The sequence below is a fragment of the Oryzias latipes genome, chromosome 21, assembly GCF_002234675.1.
Source record: "Oryzias latipes chromosome 21, ASM223467v1".
Taxonomy (NCBI): Eukaryota; Metazoa; Chordata; class Actinopteri; order Beloniformes; family Adrianichthyidae; genus Oryzias; species Oryzias latipes.
In genome coordinates, this window is record NC_019879.2 from 26,472,929 (window position 1) to 26,497,332 (window position 24,404).

General features: G+C 40.2%; 1 protein-coding gene across 2 annotated transcripts in view; it reads right to left on the reverse strand.

Moving 5' to 3' along the window:
* The window catches only part of adarb1 (adenosine deaminase, RNA specific B1), a 130,336-nt gene that overhangs the window by 25,132 nt on the left and 80,800 nt on the right, over window positions 1–24,404 (reverse strand). The window contains exon 3 of one of the 2 annotated variants that reach the window (XM_023951137.1): window positions 22,896–22,928. Coding sequence is in view for 1 of the 2 variants with exons in the window: in XM_023951136.1 (XP_023806904.1) it covers window positions 21,938–22,037 (100 nt within the window). In the remaining variant the exon portion in view is untranslated. Of the gene's footprint in view, window positions 1–21,937; window positions 22,335–22,895; window positions 22,929–24,404 lie in introns of those variants that run through there. The other variant, XM_023951136.1, reaches the window with a different exon arrangement.

The window sequence follows — 24,404 nt, forward strand, 5'->3', positions numbered from 1 at the left end:
ATGAATTTCCAGCTCGGCACGCACACACAGAGACGTGCACACGCTGATGTAAGCATATAAATATTCAGAGACCGAGAGATATCAAGGTGAGAGAGGAGGCCAGGGCTGACAGGCCGTAATAGCAGGAGCAGTCTATTGTGACTTTAATATCCCCGCGATTAGACCTCATTTCCCACTGGCTGCTGGGAGATATACAGCTGGTGACAACACAGCCAAGTTGTCCCCCTGACAACCCCCCCCCCCCCCCCCCCACATGTACACACATCCCAAGGTGGAGGGAGCGATTAAAGCTTCATTAAAAAAATGGTTTGTGGCATTTTTCTGACACTGGCGGACATTAATAAAGACATGTCAGCATAAAGTCTGAGTTTTTCTTTATTGAAATTGTTGTGAATTGGGAGCAGACAAAAAACTTGTAGCTGTTACGTAAAAGAACCAAATGGACGGGCCACAAGCTCCTTGCTCCGCCCCATTCCAATGGATCCACTAGCGGAAAATTAGATCCAAGAACGTCTTCGTTTTAGTTTGAAGCCAGCTAATTCCTGGCTCCAAACTTTGCACTGCTTGCCATATATGTGTCACCGCTAACGTTAGATTGAGGGCGTGCGGAGCTGTAAGCTAGCAGGAGAGCATGTAAACAGATGGATGACGGGAAATATGGGCGGGCTTACTATGCACCAGCAGTCCCGCCCACAACTCAAAGGTTAATTTCTGATGAACTGAGAATTTTTATTTTGGCTAAAAACGGCATAATTTCCACTGGGAATACTTTGAAAACGGGAACTTTGAGGACTTTAAGCCATTTTCTTAAATGATCTCCTGTTATGCGTTTTACAACTTTACAGATTTCTTGTTTCTTGTCTAAATCAAAACTCTTCACACAAGAAACCAAACTTAAAAGATCATTTTTCTCCTTTAAAAAACAAAAACAATACTCAGCCTGCATACGTCCAAAACATCAATCTGGCTTTGGTGACACTTTGTTTCAGTAAAAACGTCCGTCCTAAGCTGTTCCTCCGCTCATTTCAAACGCCGTCTATCTTCATCACAACCAAGAAGAACACCACCATCTTCAGCTTAGCCGCCTGCTGCTCCCTCTGTCACTGAAATATGCTAATTTTCTCTTTGACTTTCCTCTCCCTGTCACAAAGTGCTGCTGACACTTTCATCCACTTACTCCACACTGCCTGCTTTCACCTTTTTGCAATCTCTCCAAAGCTGAGAACAATGAGGCCAAGTACTTTGAATTTTTATTATTTCTAACTTCCAAAAGAAGAAAAGTTAACAGTCCCAGTCTAACAGACAGTGAATCCTGTCAAATTATTTTTACTTGTTGAATCTGAATAAATTGGTGAACGCTGCTGTAAAAACTGCATTTTAATAACCAATATAGAGTCTGTTCAACCATCCTGAGGAATGTTAAAGGGGAACACAACAGGAAGTCTGGAGGATGACTCCACTCTCAGCCCAGATTTGAATAATGCACATGGGGAGGCGGGCTGAGCAGGGGAGGTGTGGTCTTGATCTGTGGTTGAAAGTGAGGTTAGCTTGAGTTAACTGGAGGATTTTTAAAATTTTCTTGATGAAAACAAGAACAAAATGATAAAGTTCAGGAGGTCCCAGGAAGGCTGCCTCCCCATCCCGCAGCGGTTCCGTTTATGCTGTCAAGCCGGCCGCCCAGGCCGGTTTAGCGAGCTCCGCCGCTCTCGGCGCTGCTGAGCGAGCTCTGCCGTCCTGGGAAGTGTTTAAAAATGCTTGGGTCTTTTATACTAGATCTGCAGAGCATGACATGAGACTTCTGAAATGACTTGGGAGTTACACCAGCTGACCAATCATAAAAAATTCTACTTTACCGCCTTGTCTCAACCACTAGGGGGCAGCACATAGACGGTTGTAGAATATAATTTCAGGAATTAATCAAGTTTATATCAAATTAACAAAAATTTGGCAAGGACCTACAGTCAGCACTTTTAAAGCCCAATTTATACAGGTAGACAGCCAAAGTAAAAGTTGATATACTATCGAGTTACCCTTTAAAAGTCACGTAAGACAGATTCTTTTCTTTGCTTTTATTTTGCCATCAATCAGGTCCGTCTTTTATGTTTCTTTTTCCAACACAACTATTTTCATCAACCATATTATTTTGTAACATAAGGCACACTAAATTATAAGGGTCATTAACCAAAACAAAATACTAAGAATGCCTAAAGGAAGGCGATTGGTCAGACAGGTTGATGGGACGTTTTTCTAGTGAAAGTGTTGTTCTTCATGTTTGCCTATATATTTACTAATCAGCAGCCTCTGCACAATGTGGAGAGAGGCCAATTATTGGTTCACTGTTGAGGAATGGTACCCATAATGCTCTGACCGCTTACCACAGTCATGTGAAAACATTTTCACTGTTTTCTGAGCGCCTGGTACCACAGAAAATAAGTTTAAGCACAACCGTAACTCATTTACAACATGTTCTGTCGATTTTTGAGAGGATGTAGGGATTTTAAGTGCGCCTAGATAAAGATAAAGTTCGTTTGATGCTTTGCGGCATAAACTCCACTCATTTCTTACAGTCCATCATTGTAAGGAGATACCTTTGGTTCTTGAGAACTGTAGTTCAAAACACACAAATTCACATAAAAGCAACAACAGAAAAACATGCATTTCTATGTCTGTGTAGGTGCACCTCAACAAATGTAATCAGTGCCTAAAAAAATAAATTATTCATGGACAAAACGTTTATATCTTGATTTCATTGATTGGCAATGACAGCATTTTTATTTCAGTTGCCTACTAACAGAAAATGTTTTCACTAATATATGTTACTGCTCAACATAAATTCTTTTTCATTAAAGAAAACAAAAAAAAGAGTTTAGCTTGATGCAACAGAAGAATTGAAGAAGGACCAGGAGACAAGAGCAAGGAAGCGAGGACCAGAAGGACACAGAAGATGCGTGAAAAGATGGCAGCGTAATATGAAGCATATTGTGCTGATTCTACTTTCCCCTGTCCGCCTTCCATCAGTGCCCCCATTCCTCAGCCAGACACTTTCTTAAGCTAAACTAAATGGGCTAATTAATCTGGGCTAATGGTGGGTGACAGCAAATATGCTACCACAATTATCACCCTATTAAAGATTCATATTCCAACGCATAATTGAAAATGAAGGGGTAACTGAAAGAGAGGGTGGGTGCGAGGAGACCCAACCAAGTGGGAGTCATTTTTCTCAGGTAGTAGAGACCAGGTGGCCCCCCTGCTTCTGAGCTCCACATCTGCATGCACCACTGGTTACCTCTACAGTCCCTATATGCTGCAGTGAGACTTTGTGTTCAAGATTTCATTAGTTTTTAGATTTTTAGTGCAGTAGAGGAAATTTTAGGTTTGAAAAACGAACAAAGACTCAATTTTCATTCCCCCTTTTCTTATTCGGTGAACTTCAAACAGCATCTGGATGCGTGTCAGCTTTGAGCTTCATATGAGACCAGCTTGGTCATGAATCAATAACGACTTCTTCAATCAGGCTAAAGCAGCAGAGTGTTGCATGTTAGCTTACAAAGTGCAGATCCGAGTAAGAGGCCAGTTCAAAAGGGCAAGATTTTCAATAAAACATAAGGGGGGGAAAAAATTAAAACCAAAAACTAAAGAAATCTTGAAGGTTTTATCAATGAATTTAATCTAATTTAATATATTTTGTAATTTTATATATTATTTCTATATGATAAAAAGCAAATACCCTTTGGATTAAATCAAATAAATGGTATACATATTGACTTTACCAAAGAATGACTATTTCTTTAACTTTAAGGCAGACTCAAAGGTGTATTAATACTTGGGATGCCACTAATTTCTACTGACAACCATATGTCACACCGTTAAACCAGGGGAACCTTTTTTAACCCTACTGCTCTGGAATTCTCTTCCTCCGGATCTACGCAATACCGACTCAGTGCCACTGTTCAAATCCAAACTCAAGACTCATCTCTTCAAACAATCATCCAGTTAACCCGTTCAGTTAATACATCCTCATTTGTCTGTTTTTCTATCCTGTTTTTATGGCTTTATGCTTTACTCTGATCATTTCTTATTGATGTTTTATTCTGTTTTTCTTATTTTTAACCTTGTACAGTGAGCTTGGGTGACCTGAAAGGCGTTTGAAATAAAATGTATTATTATTATTATTATTATTACTGCATACCAGTATGTTTATATTGAAAGGATTTAGTATTTATCTTGTTTTTTACATTACACAAGGCTTAGTATGAGCCAACTGAAAGATCATGTTACTTATTGGCTAATTTAAAAAAAGGATTTTCGCCAATGTTTAGGTTTTTGTTTTGGAATAATGTATCGATCTGTAACAGAAGGATGCCCTAAAAATTTAGGTTTGACCCAAATCATGGAGTAGAGTGAGTTGTTGGATCCCTAACCAATACTGATATTTTAAACAGTACACTTAAGAGACATCTATTGATAATTTAAAAAAAAAAACTTACATTTAATGTTTGTATGTATAAATATATTAGGACAACAAAAGCAAAGAATGAAATGGGTTTGCTTGTGTTTTTTTGTGCTGACATCAGCAATAATAATCTGGACATTTGCATGCCTGTAGCCTCAGTATGAAATTGATAGAGTCGAGATGGAATCCTGGACAGACCGACCGTTCCCCCACCTTTAAACATGAAAGACACAAGCAGAGGATATAAAGTGAGTCAAAATAATAGGAGCTGAGAGAGCCACACCATCTCCATCCACATGCATAAATGATAATGCGTCATCAAGTTGTGAGACGGCCTGGTTCCAGGTAATTCTGAGTGGACGCCCAGGGAGGCAGGGAGGGGGGAAAGATGAGAAAGAAGATGAAAAGCCTCAAATTCAATCTGGCATGGTGAGAGGGGCTGAGGGGAAATAAGGCGGTTTTGATTTGTCTCTCATCCTTCGCTCGCCGCAGAGAACAGTCGCTGTGGAGGGAGTACCCGGAATGGCCGGACTGACGGAGGGGAGGCGTAGTGGGTGGAGGAGAGCTGAGGTGAGGGAAGAACAGAGGACAAAAGAGATGGAAAATGCAATCCTATTTCAGGTGAAATCAAATCATTATCTCCCTAAAAACAGAGGCAGATGGAAAGGTCTGCCCTTGGCAGACTGTGGAGTTCATACTGTAGAAAACAGCGCACGTTGCAAACTTTCCATTTCAACGGTTTTTATCAAATCCAACAACTAAAACCTTTATTGAGTGAGGATAAAACTCTTAAGAAAGCGAATTTAAAACTTTGAGCATGAGATGTTTTTATCAGAAATGATTCTTCTCATGAAAAACTTGCAGTTAAATAAGAATGTGATGCTCCACACAAGGACTGATTAATCTGAGGCCCTAAACACATTACGGTATTGCCAATAATAAACTGGAACAGATGGGAAGCATCCCCACCATCAGGACAGTCACGCTTTCTTCTCTTTTTCCGTCTTCCCTCAGAAACATCTTGAAATGGATGAGTTGATGGAGCATTCTCCACAACCTTCCTCCAGCGACATTCCCCCCAATCATGACCAAACAGCACAAGGACAGGAACAAAAACAAGCGGAAGATGTTAACTCATACGGCTTCTGCGGGTTTTTGGGTTGTCTGGGCCCGTGGAGGGTAGTACAGAGGCGTAGCTGCATCTTAACGGGAGCGCAGCTGTGTCTTGCAGTTCCCTTAAGGTTCCTGCGGAAACGTCATAAAAATGGAACGTACCATTGGGCGTGTGGTTAGTGTGAAATATTCCTAAGGCTAATGGAAGTTGCACGTACTTATGACGTACGGGGGAAGCTGTTGTACGGTGCCCTTACTCCACACTCTAGTCATTAGTAAGCTGCCTGAAAATGCCACATAGACTGGGACACCTGTAGGATGCCCATACAAACAGCTAGGCTGAATCCAAGGGGCACGGTCTTATCACGTGAAAAGCACCAATGAGGGTTTTCATTTGGGAGATTTAGGAGGGTTTAAAAGAATGAAAAATCTACACGACCTGCTTATGTCTCCACGGTTTTACCTTAACTTCCCCTCACGTGCCTTGTAACCCTTGTGCTATCTTGTGGGGGTCCAGATGACTGGAGGCCTGGGAGGCACGTTGACGTTGGGAGTAGGGGTCCACATGACCCTACTACCAACCCTATTGCCTGGGAGGCACGTTAACATTGGGAGTAGGGTCATCTGGACCCCCACAAGATAGCACAAGGGTTACGTTCTTGCTACAACCTTTCTCCCGCAGTACACCCATTCTACAACCTTGATATTTGGTGTGCACAATACAGATTTGCCCATTTTTCACCCCCAGACAACCCGTATGTACTCGTAAGGGCAGTTTTAATTAAGGCTTAAAGATGTGTTGGAAGGTAAATCCTCAAAGTCATTCTCTGCTAACACAAAGTGCATTATGGGATAGGAGTAGTGGGTTTTTCATTTGGTATACTCAATTAATTGCCCTCGTTAGTCCTTAGACCTTAGTCCTCATGGTACAATATATTTCAGTATTCATGGTTTAATGTGTTTTTTACAACGTTTTGAGTTTTGTTACAGCAGATTTAACCTATTTTCCCCCCTGCAGCCTCTAGTAAACCTCTTTGCCTGACCTTTCCGCGCAAACACCAAGGATTCTTTAAATTCAGGGGACATGAATCCGGTTTGCACAAAGGACGGCTCTCTTCATGCTGCTCCATTACCTTAGACTCTTACTGCATTCTGGCCTGTCAGGATACATTTGCAAACCAGTTTCTTTTTTTGTATTTCAGGTAAATGTATAATTTAGTTAGTATACTGAGGCTTTCAGAGAACTAAACAGGTTTGAAAGGAGATCTGCTATAAATATACACTGTGATTGTACACTAACTGAGAAGACCAGTCCTGTTGTTTAGGAGAAACAAAGGACCAAACTGGTAACACCCGAGTCCTGATCTGAATTAATTTCTGTCTCAGTAGGACTATACATTTTTTATGTGAAGTTGGGAGTACCTGTTTTAAGTTACCAGTTGTACACTTTTTTAAGTAGTAATTATTCTTTTCAGTAGTAAGTTTTTACCACTGACCAGTGCAGTTGTCAGGTTTTAATGCACACCCAGCAGCCAATCAGAATCGAGTATTCACCCGGACCATGGTATGACAAATTAAGATCCACCCACCCACCCACCCATCCATCCATCCATCCATCCATCCATCCATCCATCCATCCATCCATCCTTTAACACCAGAGTTGTCCCAGCTAACAGAAAATTACTGTATTACCGTTGAATTACCGTAACTCTTCGATGATCTGCGCAGTTATCGTGATCCTAATTGATTCTCAAAGCTGTAATAACAACAACGTTTAAACCTTTAAGGCTGGAGCTGTTACCAGCGACAGCAAGATAACCCACACTCTTTGAACTGTTGTAACTCTTCAATCATTTACGCAATTAACGCCATTCCAATGGATTCAGACATGGACAAAAAAGGGGCTTTGCCCTGTTAGTGCAAGCCCGCTTCTTTTCCTGTCACAATAAGCTGGTTTACATTGATTGAGTACACAATTTACTTTTGCAAAGTTTTGCATACTAGCGCAAAATGACTTGTCTCCACTTCAGCATTTGCTGGTATAACGTTAATTGCGTAGATGAAAAGTTAAGGTACTTCGAAGGATGTCAAGCGCTATTAAAAGTGGTGCATGTGAGTGCAAAGCAAATTGTCCGCTTAAAGAATCTGTAGGAATTGCGTTAACTGCGAGGCGTTACTGTAACTTAAAGGGTTAACTGAGGCTTGTGTAATCTGAGATGCAGCAGTTTTCAGCAAATAAGCCCCTTTTTTATAATGATAAGCACTCATAAAAGGAGTACCTACGCTGACATACACACCAGTTCTTCAATCTTCCACTTGCACATTTGCAAAATGAGTTTGTTCGTTTTAAGAAGAGGTGGTGACATCAGCCAATTTTCAGCATGTGACATCAGCCTTTGCTGGGAAAAAAATGGTTTCAAGTTGGTTCCATAGACGAATATTTAATGACAAGAACGTAGGTTAATATTAGCTGCTTACAGCTAAATGACATCATGTCAATGTGTACTTTTCCATGTTAAATTATGCTTTCATTGTGTTTCTTCCCCTCATTTTCTTTCTCCTTAGTTTTTATCAACATGAAGGCTGATAAGAGCGGAGTTTTGCTGTTTTGCTTGGCTGGCAGCCTGTTCCAGTGACTGCTGCGGTCCGACGGCTCTCTGTGATGGCGTTTCAGTTTGCCGTGCAGTGCCAGGGCTCGCGGCTAATGGACCAATGCCGAAGCTCAGCTGGGAATTAAGACAAATGGGCAGTACCTACACACGCCTGTGGAACAGCCAGAGTAGAAAGCGCTCTGCTCTAATCTAACACACGTCTACTTTTAGGGAAAGCTACGCAACCCTCACTTGACATCTAACCAACGGATTCCTCATCGCTTAGTGGTACGTTTTTCATTTGCTACAATTATTTTGTGTTAAAAATATTTTCCAAATAACACTTGAGAAGAAACAACTGCTACAAAAACAATTTCATGCTAATCAGAAACTCACCGTGTAATTTCCAGTCTACTGATAGAGGGACTCTAATTAAAAAAGACTGATGTTTCTCCTGCTGACGGTAATAATGTATTCATTACTGTTGAGGTACCGCTATAGCCAAAACAAAACAATAGAAGGCAGAAATAAGTGGTTGAAACAGTCACTTGTTTTTTTTTTTTTTTTTACAGGTAACAGGCAGTCATTCATCAATACCTGCTGGTAGAAATAATAAAGGTGACGGAAAAGCTAAATGCAGGAGGATCGATGTGAATCTTTCCTTTCTGATGGATCTTCTGACGGACTGGACCTGCAGAGTCAAGGTTCAAGGAGCAACGAGAGCAGATTCAGATAGAGAAGCAATATGGAGAAGAAAAGATATGATGGCATTCCTGGACAAGAACAAAATAAACATTCTGGTCTGCAGTGCAGCATTTCCAATTTAGGATTTCTGGTCAGCTTCTCTGTCATCCACAAAATTGATTTTCCTCATTATTTAATATTCATAAAAACTGCTAAGATAGTTTTGGCTAAATTTAGTGTTTAAAATTTCAGATAAAGAGTCAGATTACTGAACAAAACTTAAGAAAAAAAATACTATTGTGTCATTACCTCATCAAAAAGACACTTAGGGAAGTAAAAATAACAAAACGGACTCAACATATCTTGCATACATATATTATGTAGTATACTAAAGGATGTGAAGTTGATAGTAACTGCAGAAAATAAATTATTAGGAAGTCTTACAAGTGTTTGAAGTCAGCTTGTGATTTGTTTTCTGTGTTGCTGACGTCTATAGTTAGCCATGTAAATAATTACTTCAAACTGAATTATATTGTTGTCTTTCTAAAAAATTCACATAACAAATTAGCATAGAAAACCAAGAGTCTGAAATTTCTAGAAACAAAATACTATTTGTTTTTAATGCTTGTAAAAAGCAAAGCTGGCTAAAAGGTTTTCATCACTTCATGTTCACATTAGCCTACATGGTTTAAACTATTACGATGCTTGCTTTCTTGAAGGTTCGCTACAGTAACCATGAATTATGGGGTGAGAAAAATTACCATTGCACCACTTTGTGAAAATAAGATAAACTTGTTTCTTTGAGTCGTAGATAAAATAAAAAAAACAGTGGAAGAACTGGAAGAACTCTGCGCTGATTGAACTACTTAAAGGTTCTTGGGTCGTTACTGTCATCCACCACAAGGTGGAACGAAATTAGTACATTCAAACAGATGATATTTTTTTTCCAGACATAATTTCAAAGGAAACAAAAAAAAGCACACGTATCCATATTTCTTGATTCTAAATGGTTAAGTTTGTATGTTTTAAACTTTGCACTTGAAATATGTTTGCTACACCTCTAGTGAAGTGTCTATTGTTTCAAAGCCTGAGTGCAAATTCGACTAAACTATTAAAAGACCAAAATTCATTTGTTCATGTTCTATTTAATGCATCTTTAAACCAACAAACTGTGTTTTGGTGACCTTCTCTCTTCTATTCCCATTAAAAGTCTGTTTTCTTTTTTTCTCACAGAAACTTACAAAAGTGCACACACACACACTAGAGCACACCTGCAGAATACTGGGGCTAACATCAGGCGTGGTCATAAATCATCAGTGAGTGGATATGACTCCCTTCAGCTCTAACAGGACTGGAGGGGGGGGGGGGGGGGGGGCAGTGGGGGGGACCAGAGGAAGAAGCTGGACGCCCTTGCTTCACGTTGGCCGTCAAGGCCGGTGGGGGAAATGCTCAGCTGAGAGCAAAACACGGAAACGCAGCGCCAGAAAGCCTAACAAAACAGAAATATACATCTGTACACCTTTATTTATGCAATAACTATATGTCTTTTGATATAATATTCATTGTAATGCTGAGTATAAATAATCAAGAGTTTTGTCAAAATTGTATTGTTTTTTATGTTGTTAGAATTTATACATTTATACTCTTTCATGAATCGTTTTCTGTTCTTTGATTTAACTCCACTGTAATGGCTTCCTAAAATATACAACACTAACTTTGCAGTCAAATATTGAGCACAGCTTGACTACTTGTGTTATCATGGATGTAATTCTGTTGGAACAGCAAAGGGTATGGTAGAGAATGAGGTAGGTGGCAACAGCATCCACCTCCAAGGAGACCAGGGTAAACATCAGCTCGTAATGTCTTTATATGGTCCGTTTGGAGCCGTGTGGATCCACAAGCTGCAGTTTGACACATAGTTAAATAAATGCCAGATGGAATAGAAAAGTGTCCGACTGTACTCTCACAGAGAAGCATTTGGGGAGTATATTATTAACTGTATTTGAAGTAGCTTTGGTCCATTTTTCTTGAAAAAACTTCAAGAGTTTACTGAGATTTGTGAGCAAAGATTCAAAAACTCTTCTTTCTATGGCCTAGCAGTCAGTCTGGACGTCTTATTATGTAAATAAGAATGCTATAAAAAACCTGCTGAACAGATTTGAAACATGCTACGAAGCTGAGTTTGTGCGGATCTCAGTCATCCAGGTCATGTTCGCACGACATTCTGTTCTTCAGGGCAACTAGACCTTAAAGGCTGACCAAGAAGATGTCATGCTGCACGCCAGAGAAGCTTCTTTAGTTCTCTTATGGCATCCTGATTCACTCCATAGACTAACATCTATTAGTGGATCTATGACCTTGATTTTTTGTGCAGTCCACCTGCGTGCCCCATGCAGGTTTGCCCATTTTTTCCAACAGACAGTCCGCATCCACCCATAAGGGCAGTTGTGAGCGAGGCATAAATCATTGGCACATAGTGCCATCCATGCACTTTGCAGGAGAAGCCTCATACAGTGATACGTTGAGGCAACTTACACATGTAAACTTTACTAATGCAGACCAGGGGAGCTGCTTTTTAACACAACTTAATATGGTGTCTGTCCTTTCTTTCACCATTTATTCTCAGGAGGCTCTCTTGATGCTACAGACACACTGGGAATGAGACACACAATCTGGAACGTGGGTTCTTAAACACACATTTATCCTACCACAGTCAAAGTGGACGAGCAGTGAAGATTTTTTTCCTACCTTTAACTAGCGTTTGTCTGCCACCAACAGTTATAGTTTTGTTGGTACAAAATATTGACGCAGTGAAAACCTTGCAAAACTTGCTTAAGGCTCGGCCTGCACAATATACCGCAAATTTATTGTTATCGCAATGTCAAGCAGTGCGAGATCCATATCGCAAAAGTCAGCAAAAATCGCATTAAATTGTTACCTTAAATGTGCTAAAACAATCTTATGGCAGCTTGAAGCATTTAAATAACAAATGAATCCATTTATGCATTTGACCAATTGGATGGACCCTTTCACGTTGTTGACCAATCAGATGAGCCCTTTTATGTTAGATGTTTGCCTCCTACGTCAATGAGGGTCAAACTGTTGCAATGAAATGGTAATGATGTTTTTGGTTGTTTTGCCATTTGTATTTATACCGCAAATATTATCATTATCGCAATATTGATCACTAATATCGCATTTCCCACGTTTTGGTCATATCGTGCAGCCCTACTTCAGGCTTTGTCATTCGCAGGTCAATTCTGATAAAGACTTGGTGTCATATAGTTCCAGCCGGGCACAAACCACAATTATTGACAATTTCCACAATTAAGCCTCCATGATCCATTTTTTAAATGTATGGCGATTCCATAAATTCAAAGGGACGCCATCCATAACTCACTACCAAATCAGAGTCGTTGATTGGTCAAAGTTCCACCTGGTTAACCTTTTTTTTTTTTTTTTTTTTAACTTGTCCTGTCCAACAGCTGGGCAGACAGATGAGAGCTGAGGGCCTCTTGTGTTGGACATATTTTACTTTAGCAACATGGGTTATTAATCTTCAGACAAACCAAAGGTATGACTGAATAAACCCCTTTTGTAATTGAGGCCAAACTTTATTAATTTCAATCATGTCTGAAAATCTTTGGTGTTGGACCGGACGGAAAAGGAAAGAGGGGAAGAAGAGAGAGGGACGTTAGAGAGAGGGGGGGTAGGGGGTGATAATAGGAGGGGAAGGGGGATAAGACCATGAAGCAGCATAAAGCAACAAGTTTACTGGTTGTTAATCATTATGGTAAGGTTCAAATGTAGGAAAAAAAAAAAAAAAAAAAAAGGGGCGGAGCCTGTCCACACACACACTCAAATGTTATAAACACACCTGTTAGCTGCAAAAATGTCCACCTGTCGACATGTACACAAAACAGATAGTGTTCACACGCATACTTATGCCTTAAAACCAACTAGTGTGAAATATTTCAGTCATTCAGTCATGCAAACTGTTAGTGCAAAGGTGAGCTAACACCTGTGCTCAGGTGAGTGTTTATGTTCTTCTAAAATGGATGGTGGAACGTGAAAAGAAGGAGGGAGAGTGCCCAGCCATCCCCACCCCAAGACCCCCACCGCAGCAGCAGCGGCAGCCGGAATCCCCCCAACGCCACACGGGAACCGGCAGGGAACAACCGCCGCCCGGGCGACCAAGCCCGCCACCCACGTTCAATGGCTGCAGGTTTTGTACACGGAGCCCAAAAACGGTCGTAGAAACTTGTGAACGCAAAGGTTTTGAATGGAGAAGCCAGAAACGGGCATTGATCTGCGTTTCCATAGACTTTTGCTTGGGAGTGATCGCTTAAACATGCGCTGCCGAAGGCGGTGTGAACACAGCTTCACACAGAGATCAAGAATTCTCATAACATGAATGTATGTAGTGACTGTGTGACACGGCCTTTTAACACTAAGAATTACAGCAACACTAAGCAGAAACACTGACCTAAGACTTCTCTTTTTGAATTAATGTGTTAAATAAATTGATTATCCAATGTAATATGTATTAAGTAATATTTACAATGTATTTTTTCCTCTTAACACTTCTGCTTTATTTAGTTAATTCTGGAATCTTTGTTCTGGTCTACCTTTTAGCACAATGTGGTGTAATACTGGTAACGCTGACTTTAATCCTGACAGTCTTATCTAATTAAATGCTGATGTTCCTAAAGATATCCAATTTATTTGGTTTTTTAGATTTTGAATGCACTAAACGCTTTAAAAACTCTAAATACAGAAAAGTTCCAGAGATTAAACTACAAGAAAGTAGACAACTTGAGTAACAGACAAAGAAAGAGATCGAACACAAATAAGAGGCGAAAATGAGCAATCGAAGATGAGAGGGGGGATGAGATGAAAGTGGAAAAAAGGGAACAAGGAAGAGCAAAGAGACCGGACAAAGACAAATAGCCGTTGGAAATGGCTGTTGCTGGGAAGCCAGGCTGGGAGACAACCCTCTCTGCAGCTCTAACTGAGACTGATAGGCCCAGCAAGCTGCAGCATTCCCCACATCTATTTCCTCCCTGCCTTATTTTGTCTCGCTTCCAAAAACAAAAATCGTATTTTCAAGTCACAACAGACCATAACAGGATGTGGTATTTTCAAAGGATGTTTGAAAAATTTGGTATATTTTGGAGGCGCAGGGCTAAAACTAACAGATGTTACTTATCTGGTTTCTTGTATTGTGATAAAATGCTTCTGCTCCAAACAGTCTACATTATCTTTATTGTGTGCCAAAAATATGTTTCTGAGGATCTTTGCTGTCCCATATTACGTGAAGGAGGAATTTACTGGTTAGATGTACAGAAATGGTAGATAACAATTATTATTTGTTAAAGATAAATTGGTTTTATGGATTAATTAAGTCATATAAGACAGTGAGGGGTGAGAAATACCATCTATGCCATCAGATGAATGAGCTCCACCGCCGCCAATCCACAACCCAATTACATTCTCCAAAAAGCCTTTGGCAGCCCTGTGATTACCTCGAGAAAGTGCTAGAGTTAGGAAGAATCTTAATAGAAAGCAGGTCTTCATTGCAACGCAAGTAGAACCCCCCCTCTCAGAGGTCACACCTCCAGTCACTGACCAGGTAATGCGGTGTAACAGCGTAACACGTGTGGCACCAGTGGCCTAATGGAGAAGGGTCGTGCCAAAAAGGAGACCGACCGGCTGTCGTGCTGAAAGATTGAAACTGATGGGCCAAAGTGAAGGGGCTGCAAAGTAGCCCCCCACCAAGCATGGTCCTCTCAGACTCATCACTTCCACATGAGCACACATACACACACCTCGGCCCTGAGTCCATTATTCAATTTGGCCCTGCTAAAGAGCAGTGAATTAGGCTGCCACAAGTGATTTGCCTTCTGAGCCCCACAGTCAGGTGTGCACACTTTCCTCCACTCTGCATATTAAGAAGACGCCGTTCAGACGCTGACAAGCGATGAACCTCCTCCAATCACTGAATGCGTGTGCTCGGATAAGCTGGGACTATGAGTACTTACCAAAAAAATAAAAAGGCCTTCGTTTCTCCCCCACTTTTTACAATAGACTGAACTGTAATGTCAAACTGACAGAACACAAATGGAAATGGGATGTGCCATAATTGCATATGATTACTGGTGTCTCAATATTGAATTATTGGTGAGAATAATTCCAATTTCAAAGAATTTTATGCTCTACATGTAAAGAAAACGATACCTTTTTCCTCTATGATTTAAGGAACACACAGCATGCGTAATCGGTGAATAAAAAAGAACCAAGGCTGACTTTCCTGAAGTTTAATTTCAGATTCTTCATCAATAAAAAAGAGGATAAGAGTAGAGGTGTTATGGGAAATACTTCTTTAATACTTTATTACCTTCCTTAAAGGTAAAACAGTCACAGTTGCATTCACCCATTAACACACACATTCACACACTGATACTCCGCTGCATCACACTTTGACACGTGGGCGGGCAAGTATGGAATCAAACCTTGAACCTTCTGATCGGAGGTCAACCGCTCTACCTCTGCACCACGGCTGCTTTGATAATGAAGATGTTGACTTGATGGCAATCCTAATTTTAGTCAATCATTGGAAAACCTGCAGTTTTCAATGAAAAAATAACTGCATTGTTGAGTAATGTACTCAACTCCTTATGTGTGCATAACTCCAGAATTTAAAAAAGTAACACTGTACAGATTACTGTTAACTTGGGGGACACAGGTTTATTTGAACCCCTGACCCACGCATACGTTTGTGAACGTAGTGCTGGTTATCATAAACACAGCCCCCACATTCCCAAGTTAGGAACAAAACCAGAAATATCACGTTGCAGTTAAGTCTTTGGTTCGACTTCCAAAATCGTTCAGTTTTTTTTCTTCTCATAATGGGGTTTTTGTTTTGAAGTCAGCCATTTAGAGCTCTAACCGGTGCAATTATAGGTGCATGTTTCTGGATTGATAGGTGGGTGGTTTCAACAAAACTTTCACTACATTCCGTCCTGTCCTATCGCGACATTTTGTCAAGTTGTGCAGAAAATTCATATCATTTGGAATCCTTTGGATTTCATAAGATTATTGGTCCAGTTTATATATGGTTAGACTACGGAGGTGAGAAGACAAACAGAGATAGTCTGGGGTTTGTGTCCGAATAACCTTATTACTCAGTGCAATATATAGCGTTTTGCCATGTTGTCGGGTTGCTCAATCTTCAATTCCAAAATCCAGTGACCTGGAAGTTTCCCAGAAATCTCATCATAAAACAAGTGTGCACTGATCAGGGATGGAACGATTCACTTTCACCCCAATTCAATTCAAACCTCGATATTTGACTCGCAGTTATATTTCGCTTTGATATGTGATTTGTAAAAAAACTCAAAAGTCAAAATGATGAAAAATCCTGCTGTTGATGAACAATGCAGAACAACCTTTCAGTTGGCTTAAACTAAGTAATTTAATGAAACTATATCGCATATAAACAAGTTTGAAACTTTCAACGTAAAAAAAAACTGGTATGCAGTAGGGACGTAACCATTCACTTTCCCCATAATTCCATTCATTGGTGTAATATATAGTTTGGTTTTAAACTGAGAAATGTGCTCTCTCTACTGAATATAGACCACAATGCATTACATTTGAACCGTTTGCCATTTAAAAACAATGTGTGTACATTTGTATATATTTTTATGAATCATCCAAGCTTCTATTAGCAAAACACAGTGAATTTATAAATAGTCTTTGTAAAATATCATATTTATTAGGATTTTATAAATGGGTGATGTCATATTTGCCATAAAAAAATAAAATAAAGCAGTGAGCGTGTGTCTAAATTGCCTTAAAATCCAGGGCACTACATGGTCCAGCACCATGTAGTTTTTTGAGGGGGGGTTAGGTAGTAGTGAGGGGATGCAGACATAGCCTGAGGCCTTAAGGATCTTCTACACTTGGGTCACCGATCTGCACCATTACTGGAACGAGGTGTCGGACGATTGTGAAACACCAACAACACATACAGAACAATTGATATGACTCTCCAAAAGTGCAACATGTATAACGATTACCACCAACACGGATCTTGCCGATTGCATCTCACACACACTTCTGTGAAAAAGCATCCCCTTTATGGCGTCCGCAGAATCAGGTTTCAGGCTTGATAACATTAAAACTCCCTTGCTTCTGCTTTCCTCCATCATTTCAAGGTTGCTGGGGGGGCTGCCTCTCCTCTTTTCTCTTGCAGCTGTAAAATCTACTTGACAGCTCTGATTTATGACACAGCATAGGCGCGGAGCGCTGTGGGGAAAAGCCTGTAATGTTTGAGTGTGTTTGGATGGGAGAGCATGGCGGGCTCACGGAGGACCAACACTGCTGTGCTCAATGTTCAGCAAGACTACAGCAGAGCACAGGCGAAAACTCACATCTGTGCACACACGCCCAGGTGTGTGTGCACTGCATCACTGTGAAAACATGACATGTCGCCTCCTCCATAAAAAGTAACAAAAATACTTGAGAGGGAGAAAAAACGGACTGAATACCAGAATGAAAAAACACAAAGTTGTTAAGAATCGGGAAATATAGAAATGTGTCCTCTGTTCTTCTCACCTGGTAAACCAGTGCGCCCACGCCTTCACACTGACCTGGGGAATGTGCGTTCAAGGGGCCACTTCCTTTGAAAAGTCTAAACGCGGAAGTTCATAATCAAAACTGTCGCGTTCACGAGTTGCTACGCACATTTTTAAGACTGTTTTCAGGCTCTACGTACGTTGAAAGTAGGGCAACAGATACACGATGTGAGCAAAACTTGCGATTTGCATTATTAGTATCAATATTGAGATGACTGTGTAACTTATGATAAATGAACAAATAACAAAACGACTAAATACATCATTTCCATTTCACTGCAACAGTTTAATTTAAAAAAAGAATCAAAACATAACTTAAATTATACTCCAAATGAAACTAGTCTACATAGGAAGTGAGCATCTAACATCAAAGGGCTCCATCTGATTGGTCAAATGCATGAAGGGATTTTATTTGATTTGTTAAATACCGGTACTTCAAGCTGCCATAAGATCGTTTTAGCACATTTAAGATTACCATTTCTCCCAATTTTTACAGACTTTTGCATTATGCCAATTGCACAACTTGATATCGCGATAACGGTAAATCTGCGACATATTGAGCAGGCCTAGTTGAAAGTTAATCCAGGTTGAACTTTGACCAATCAGGGACTCAGACTTGGTAGTGACATATGGATGGCGTCCCTTTCAATTCATGGACATACCAACCGTTTGAAAATTGTTCATGCAGGAAAAATTAATAGTTGTAGTTTCTGATCGGCTGGAATTCTATGACACCAAGTCTTGAACACATCGGAATAGAGCTGGGGGAAAAAAAGCCTGGAGCACGATTAGCGAGATTTACATCGATATTTGCTTCAACATTTTGCACCAGGTCTCTTCCAACTGTAGGTGGTGGACATGCGCTAGTAAACTAGAGAAAAGGGAAAAAGAAGCCCCTCTCTGCTCGTCCAGTGTGAACACTGTGAGCTAAATGTGCGTTCAAGAACATTTCATTTGTGTCTGTAGCATTACACTGCGTCCCATTCAAGACCAGGTGAGATGCAGTGCGATGCTAAAGAGAGCGAAGCTTGTTCAGGGGGGTGGGGGTGTCTGTAAATGAAATGCAGTGCAAGAATGCAAGAACCGTGTGAGTTAGTGCAGTTGGTGCACCGACATGTTGTCATCTCGGAGCTGCATTTCACACCTTGTGCCCTTTCAGCCGTCAAGAAGATGAGATACGACTGACGGACGGGAAGCTTCAGTCCGATGAAAAAGGTTGTGACAGCAGACAGAGGGAAGGAGAGCGCGCCAACGCCCGACAGCGGGAGAATGAATGTCGGCTGGGTTGCCATGGCCAGATTAGCAGCCATGCAATATTACAAAAACAGTCATTGCAACCAGGATTTAGCTTCTCCTCTGCACAGCTGGAAAAGGTTGCACACTTGCACACAAAATTGTAATTTTCATCACCGTCTTCGGATCGACACCTATGACATGGAAGCAGCAGAGTCGCCTGCTGCAAAGGCGGAACATTTCGATATCCATTTGCATCTGCGGTAATGAAGTTCATCTCCCGGTGACAAAGGCGGTCGCCACAAACCGCTGCATGCATCCGTCTCCTGGGCTCCGAAGTGTCTCTCTGGCAGTAAACGCACCTCTGCGTTGCGTCCCGTCTCTCCCTCTGACAGTTTGTCATCAGCAACGTGCTAATCACAGCTAATTGCACCAAGACAGGAAAACAACTCCTTTCTGAGGTGGAGAGAGAGAGTTCAAGTGTTTGTGTTGTTTCCAATCCACAGTGTTTTTCTCAGAAGTAATGACAATGTTTTCTATTTAACTTCCTTTAAGAGATGCTGACAACGAATGCTAATCAGGTCCGGAAATCTATTTAGTCAACAACTGAGACTCTAACGAAAAGAATAAAAGTCTTCAACACAAAACAATCAACATCTAAAAAGATTTGTTTCAATTAAGAATTTTGAAATAAAAATAGCACTGAAATATTTTTAAATAACATTAAACAAATGATTGAGGCTGTCTGGAGTGCGGATCCCCTTTCTGCCCTCTGATAAACTTGCAAAAAGCTCATCTTGGAGATTGTGCTGGCACGGCAGAAAAGACCCCTCTTCCCAATTTTCCATATTTCATGCACGGCCCATTGGAAAGCAGCGTCTGCGAGCGTCAAGGCTTGGCGCATTTATAAGAGATGCGCTCGAGTTCAGCATTTCTAAAGCGGCTCAGCACGCCGAAATAAATCCAGATCACTACAGCACCAAAGAAAAAACAACACGGTAAGCAGCTGGGATATGTAGGTGTGGTAGAGAATCACCCTTAGAAGACCTAATTGTACTTTGAATGAAAAGTAATCAGAAGCAGGAAGACGTCAAAAATGAACTAATTGTCTCCGTTTTTCTCTACCATCTTATGTTCGTCTTTTGATTGCTGCTTTTAGTTTGTTTTTCTATGACTTCTCATCGTTAAAACTATGTTTATATATCTTTATGTCAAGCATCAAAGGTGATCTACAAATAAAGAGATAATGAAATGAGATCTAATACAACAAGCTACAGAATATCTATGTTAAGACAGACATTTGAATAGCAAATACCACATTAAATGAACATCAACGCTGATTGTGTTCTGGTTAACTGCTCCGAAAAGTCCAGAAATCTGCAGTTTTGACCACAAAAGAGCTTAAAGCTGAAAAATCTAAATTAAACACCTTTGTCATTAAAACAATTTGAAAATGAAGTTTTGTTAATTTTAGTGTGTTTTAATCAAAAGTCGGATTTCGAAGCAAAGCTTTCACAAATAGGTTTAAAAGTTTGCCACTAAAGGCGTTTTAACAAGTTCAAAACTGATCATAAAAGTAAAAATCTGTCACGTTTTTCTAGTAATCCAATTGAATGAGCTGCTGGGATTTGCAGGATAATATGACTTCGTAAACCCAGATTACAGAGTGCACTAAAAATGATCTGGAAGATAACGCATATCAAATACCAGGAACGGGTATCGCATCACACGGCCGAAGCACCATTTTAGGAGAAGTTCAGGAAAGAAGGGTTACAGAACTGTAACTATCTAGTACTTTTTCTTTAGCTTCCCAGTATTTTAACTACTACATTTATTTTTAAATATTTATTAGAAAAATTCAGGTAAAGCTGAATAAAAGGCTCTCAGCCCACTTTGTTGTGAACGCAGACTACTGACTGTAGATGACAACTGGACTGAGTGGGACGTCACCCTTGGTAACCACGGCAACTTCCAGCTCCAACCACATGACGTCAATTAAGTCGCCATTATCTTGTGATACAGACGGCGCCATGTTGGAGCCAGACGACGTCAGTAAGTAGTGATTAGTCCGACTTCTTAGAAGTGCCTGAATGAACTCCGCTTGGTTTTTACAAAGAACATTTGGGACTTATCAAGGAATAGGTGGGGCTCTGGGAATTGTAGTTATTTGGGAATTTAAGCTTTCTTTCTTTTTTATTTTGGACAAAAAAGTCTTTCTTTAGTAGTCAGGATAACAGTGTTTGAAAGTTCAGATGGAACAATGAACAACAATGAGACCATAAGTCCAGAAGACATTGATACAGCTGTGTGAAATGACACTTTAAGTCAAGTTTCTTTATAAAATTCTTTAAAAAAATCAACTCTATAAAGAAAGGTGTATTAAAAGGTGATTGTCTAAAGCTGTTAAAGACCCGGTCCAATGAAAATGGTGTTTTTAACATGTTCTGATAATGGAGGGCATATATTGAAAAACTGAAGCTTAACATTGTATTTCTGAGTATTTCTCTTTTTAAATTGTTGTGATAAAGGATTAAAAAATGCCATCCCATTTATACCCACACATTTTGCATCAGAGGGGGAGGATACCTGCCCACTACTCAGATTTGAATTTCTAATAAACTACCGTCGCTCTGCAAAAACTATGACTCAAAAAACAGCACCGTTTTTATTTTATTTGAACTAAAAACAGCTAAATCATAATCAAAAGACCACTGGGAACGTTTGGAAAGTTAAAAAAAAATTATCAGAGTGGGTCTTATTTATAAAGTTCCTTAGAAAAACGAAAAGCATCGTACATTAACAAGCGAATATAGAAAGTTGCAAAAAATTAAAAATGGATGCCAGAAAATTTTAATATCTATTAAAAAAATCATGTTTTATCTTTTTGAAGGACAATATGCAGCTTCTAAATAGTTTTTGTAAAATAAATACAATACATAATCTTAAATGAAGATTTTTTTTACTTAAAAAAATTTAAATAAGCTGTTACCCAGACAGATTATGCCAGATAAAAAATAAAAATCTTCCAACAGAAAACTTCATTGTAGAGCTTTAATCTTGGAACTCTCCTCAAATAAAGCCGTCTGCTGATGCCACCTGACAAGAAGGCATTAAAAACTCAAATGTTTCCTGAGGCAGGATCAATGTTTCTTTGGGGGAAGTGAGGCTTTCTCCTGAGCCGCCTCGGCTGCTCCGCAGCCTCATAACTTCCACTGGTGGGTTACCTTTGCGTTCCGACCGCTTCTTCCGCCTCCTCTTGAACTTGCGTCGGATCAGACAATAATAGGAGCCCAGACTCTGCGCCTCGTTGCTGAAAAGAGCCATGATTTGATGCCCACTTACACCCCCCCCAAAAAAAAACGCCCAAAACAAATCAAGTAAAAGGCTTTTGAAAGATCAGGTAAAACTTCAACCCCTGCAGTGATCCCAATTAAATGATCTACAAGTTCCTCCTGTGCGACCACATGGTGATAGCAACAGATCGACCCCACACACCTGCAGCCTCTCTTTGTTTCTACCCTCACATCCAAACTCCTTTTCTATCCCTCCCCTCTCTTCACCGCCTCCTCTCGCTGCTTCTCTCCTCCGTTGACTCCATGTCTGCCCTATCAGGAGTCGGAGAGGGGGAGGCGAAGGGGGTGGTGAGGAAGGAGGAGACTTGGAAAGGAGTGAGAGTCATACCTTCAGGTTTATAAGAATGAACAAATGTGAAAAGGCAGCCTACACCTGTCTGAAATGTATCTGACCTTTGCAACAAGCAAGCAGCCTCCCCCCCCCCCCAGCTCCCTCCTGCAACAAGCAACCACTAAGGTTCTTTTGTGGTCATGTTTCTTCTGCAGTGGAAACTTCAACCCCTTCTGTATCACATACAGCACATTAAGATCAGATTTACAAGTTTGCACACCAAGAAAATGGGTATTTTTGGGGTGTTGGACACTCAGCCTGAAAAGTCACTACAATGATGGAGACGCAACCCGATAGGAAACACTCTGCCTCCCTCTGGTGGCCACACATAGTAACAACATGTATTTGGCAGAAAATGAATTACGATTATGAAGATATAGCTTAAAAACAAACAAACAAACATTTCACACAACCTTGAAAACTTCAAAGCTGTTTGGAGTACAGAAAAAGACAAAAACACATGACTGAAAATGAAAGGAGTAGAAGGAAAAAACTCACCTTTGGCTCTGCAACGACTGTCACGGGAGAAACCTGTTGGACACAGAAAGAATAGTTTCCAGATAAGTAAAGGACAAAAACTTTCACTGACCTCTGTCACATCGTCATCTGAGACACACAGAAAAGCTGTTTAACAGAAGGGTGGGAAGCACAGAGGGATTTAAAAAAAAGGAAGAGCCATGCAGCAGATGAGGATGCCTTTTCATTTTCCTCAGAAATTAACTGGTGTATGTGAGACGTTCTTTGGCGCAGAGCGACCCCGCCCCCCCTTCCCCCTTCGGTTGCGAAAAAGGGAGCTAGCTCTGACATTTAAGCATTGTTTATCGTCTGCTCGCGATTCACCATTTGAATGAAAACAATTCCCAGACGTACAACTTTTATCTCCCATTTCTTTCTATGTGTCCTCCATCATCAAAAACGTGGGAAAAGGACATGTTCAAAACACACCAAAAACGTCATTTTTGTTGGAGAAACTATAATAAAGACAGAAGGGGAGATTTCCAGAGTGGGCACAAGTTAACACTTTGGATTTGATATTCTGCTCTAGTTAATCTGAAAAAACTGCAAACTACACATAAATAAGATGCAAGTTGAACAGATACAGATGGCTGGTTAACATATTCAATGTCGTGAAACTCATTTTACTAAACGATTTGAATGGTTTCTTCCTAACAAGTTGCCTGATACAGGTTCTGTTTTGGGTCTTTGGTTTGGAGAAAATGGATCGTCTTGTATTTTTATTTTATTTCTGACCTTCAGGAACAAAGACCTGGTTATTTCACTTTGTGATAAACAGTCCATTTGCCCTATTATATACTCTATTTTATAATTATCAGGGACAAAACTGTACAGTGAGGTAAAGATGCTGAGTTTCAGGTTTCCTCTGGAGTAAATGAAGCCGGATAGAGAAGTCAGTTGTCAAGTTGGCTTTGTTGCAAAAGTCCTTAAAATGTTTTGCACTTGTAAGAGTTGAACGAAATAGTGGAAAATACCCAAAACATGGTCACTGGTGTAATTCATGTCAACAATGCAACAAAAGAAACAATTGTTGATCATTATTAGTTTCAGGAAATTCTGATTTGTTCCGATATTGCGTCTCATCTCCTTGGTGTAGAATGAAGCATTTGATCGGCTGGTCCCAGCAGTGGAGCACAGTGAAAAGAAGCAAAAGAACTTATTTAACGATCAAGGCTCGTATTTCACACATTTCTAAGTAAAGGTACAAAATGCTTTTGTTTTATTTATTTTTTTTAACAGAGGAACACTTTTTTTTAAGATACAAAACGTTTTTACAGACACAAATCTCTTGTTTCAAATACCAAACCTTTTTACGGACAGACCACCCTTTTGCAGCAGATCTAATTCAATCGGTCACATTCAAACCGTAAACGGGGAAAGAACCAAAACGCATATGAATTCACGCAGAGGTCCATCTTTCTGACTAACTCCTGACAGGATAAATTTCTTTGTTTTCAGAGAGATTTCCATGGACTTTAGATCAGATTGGAG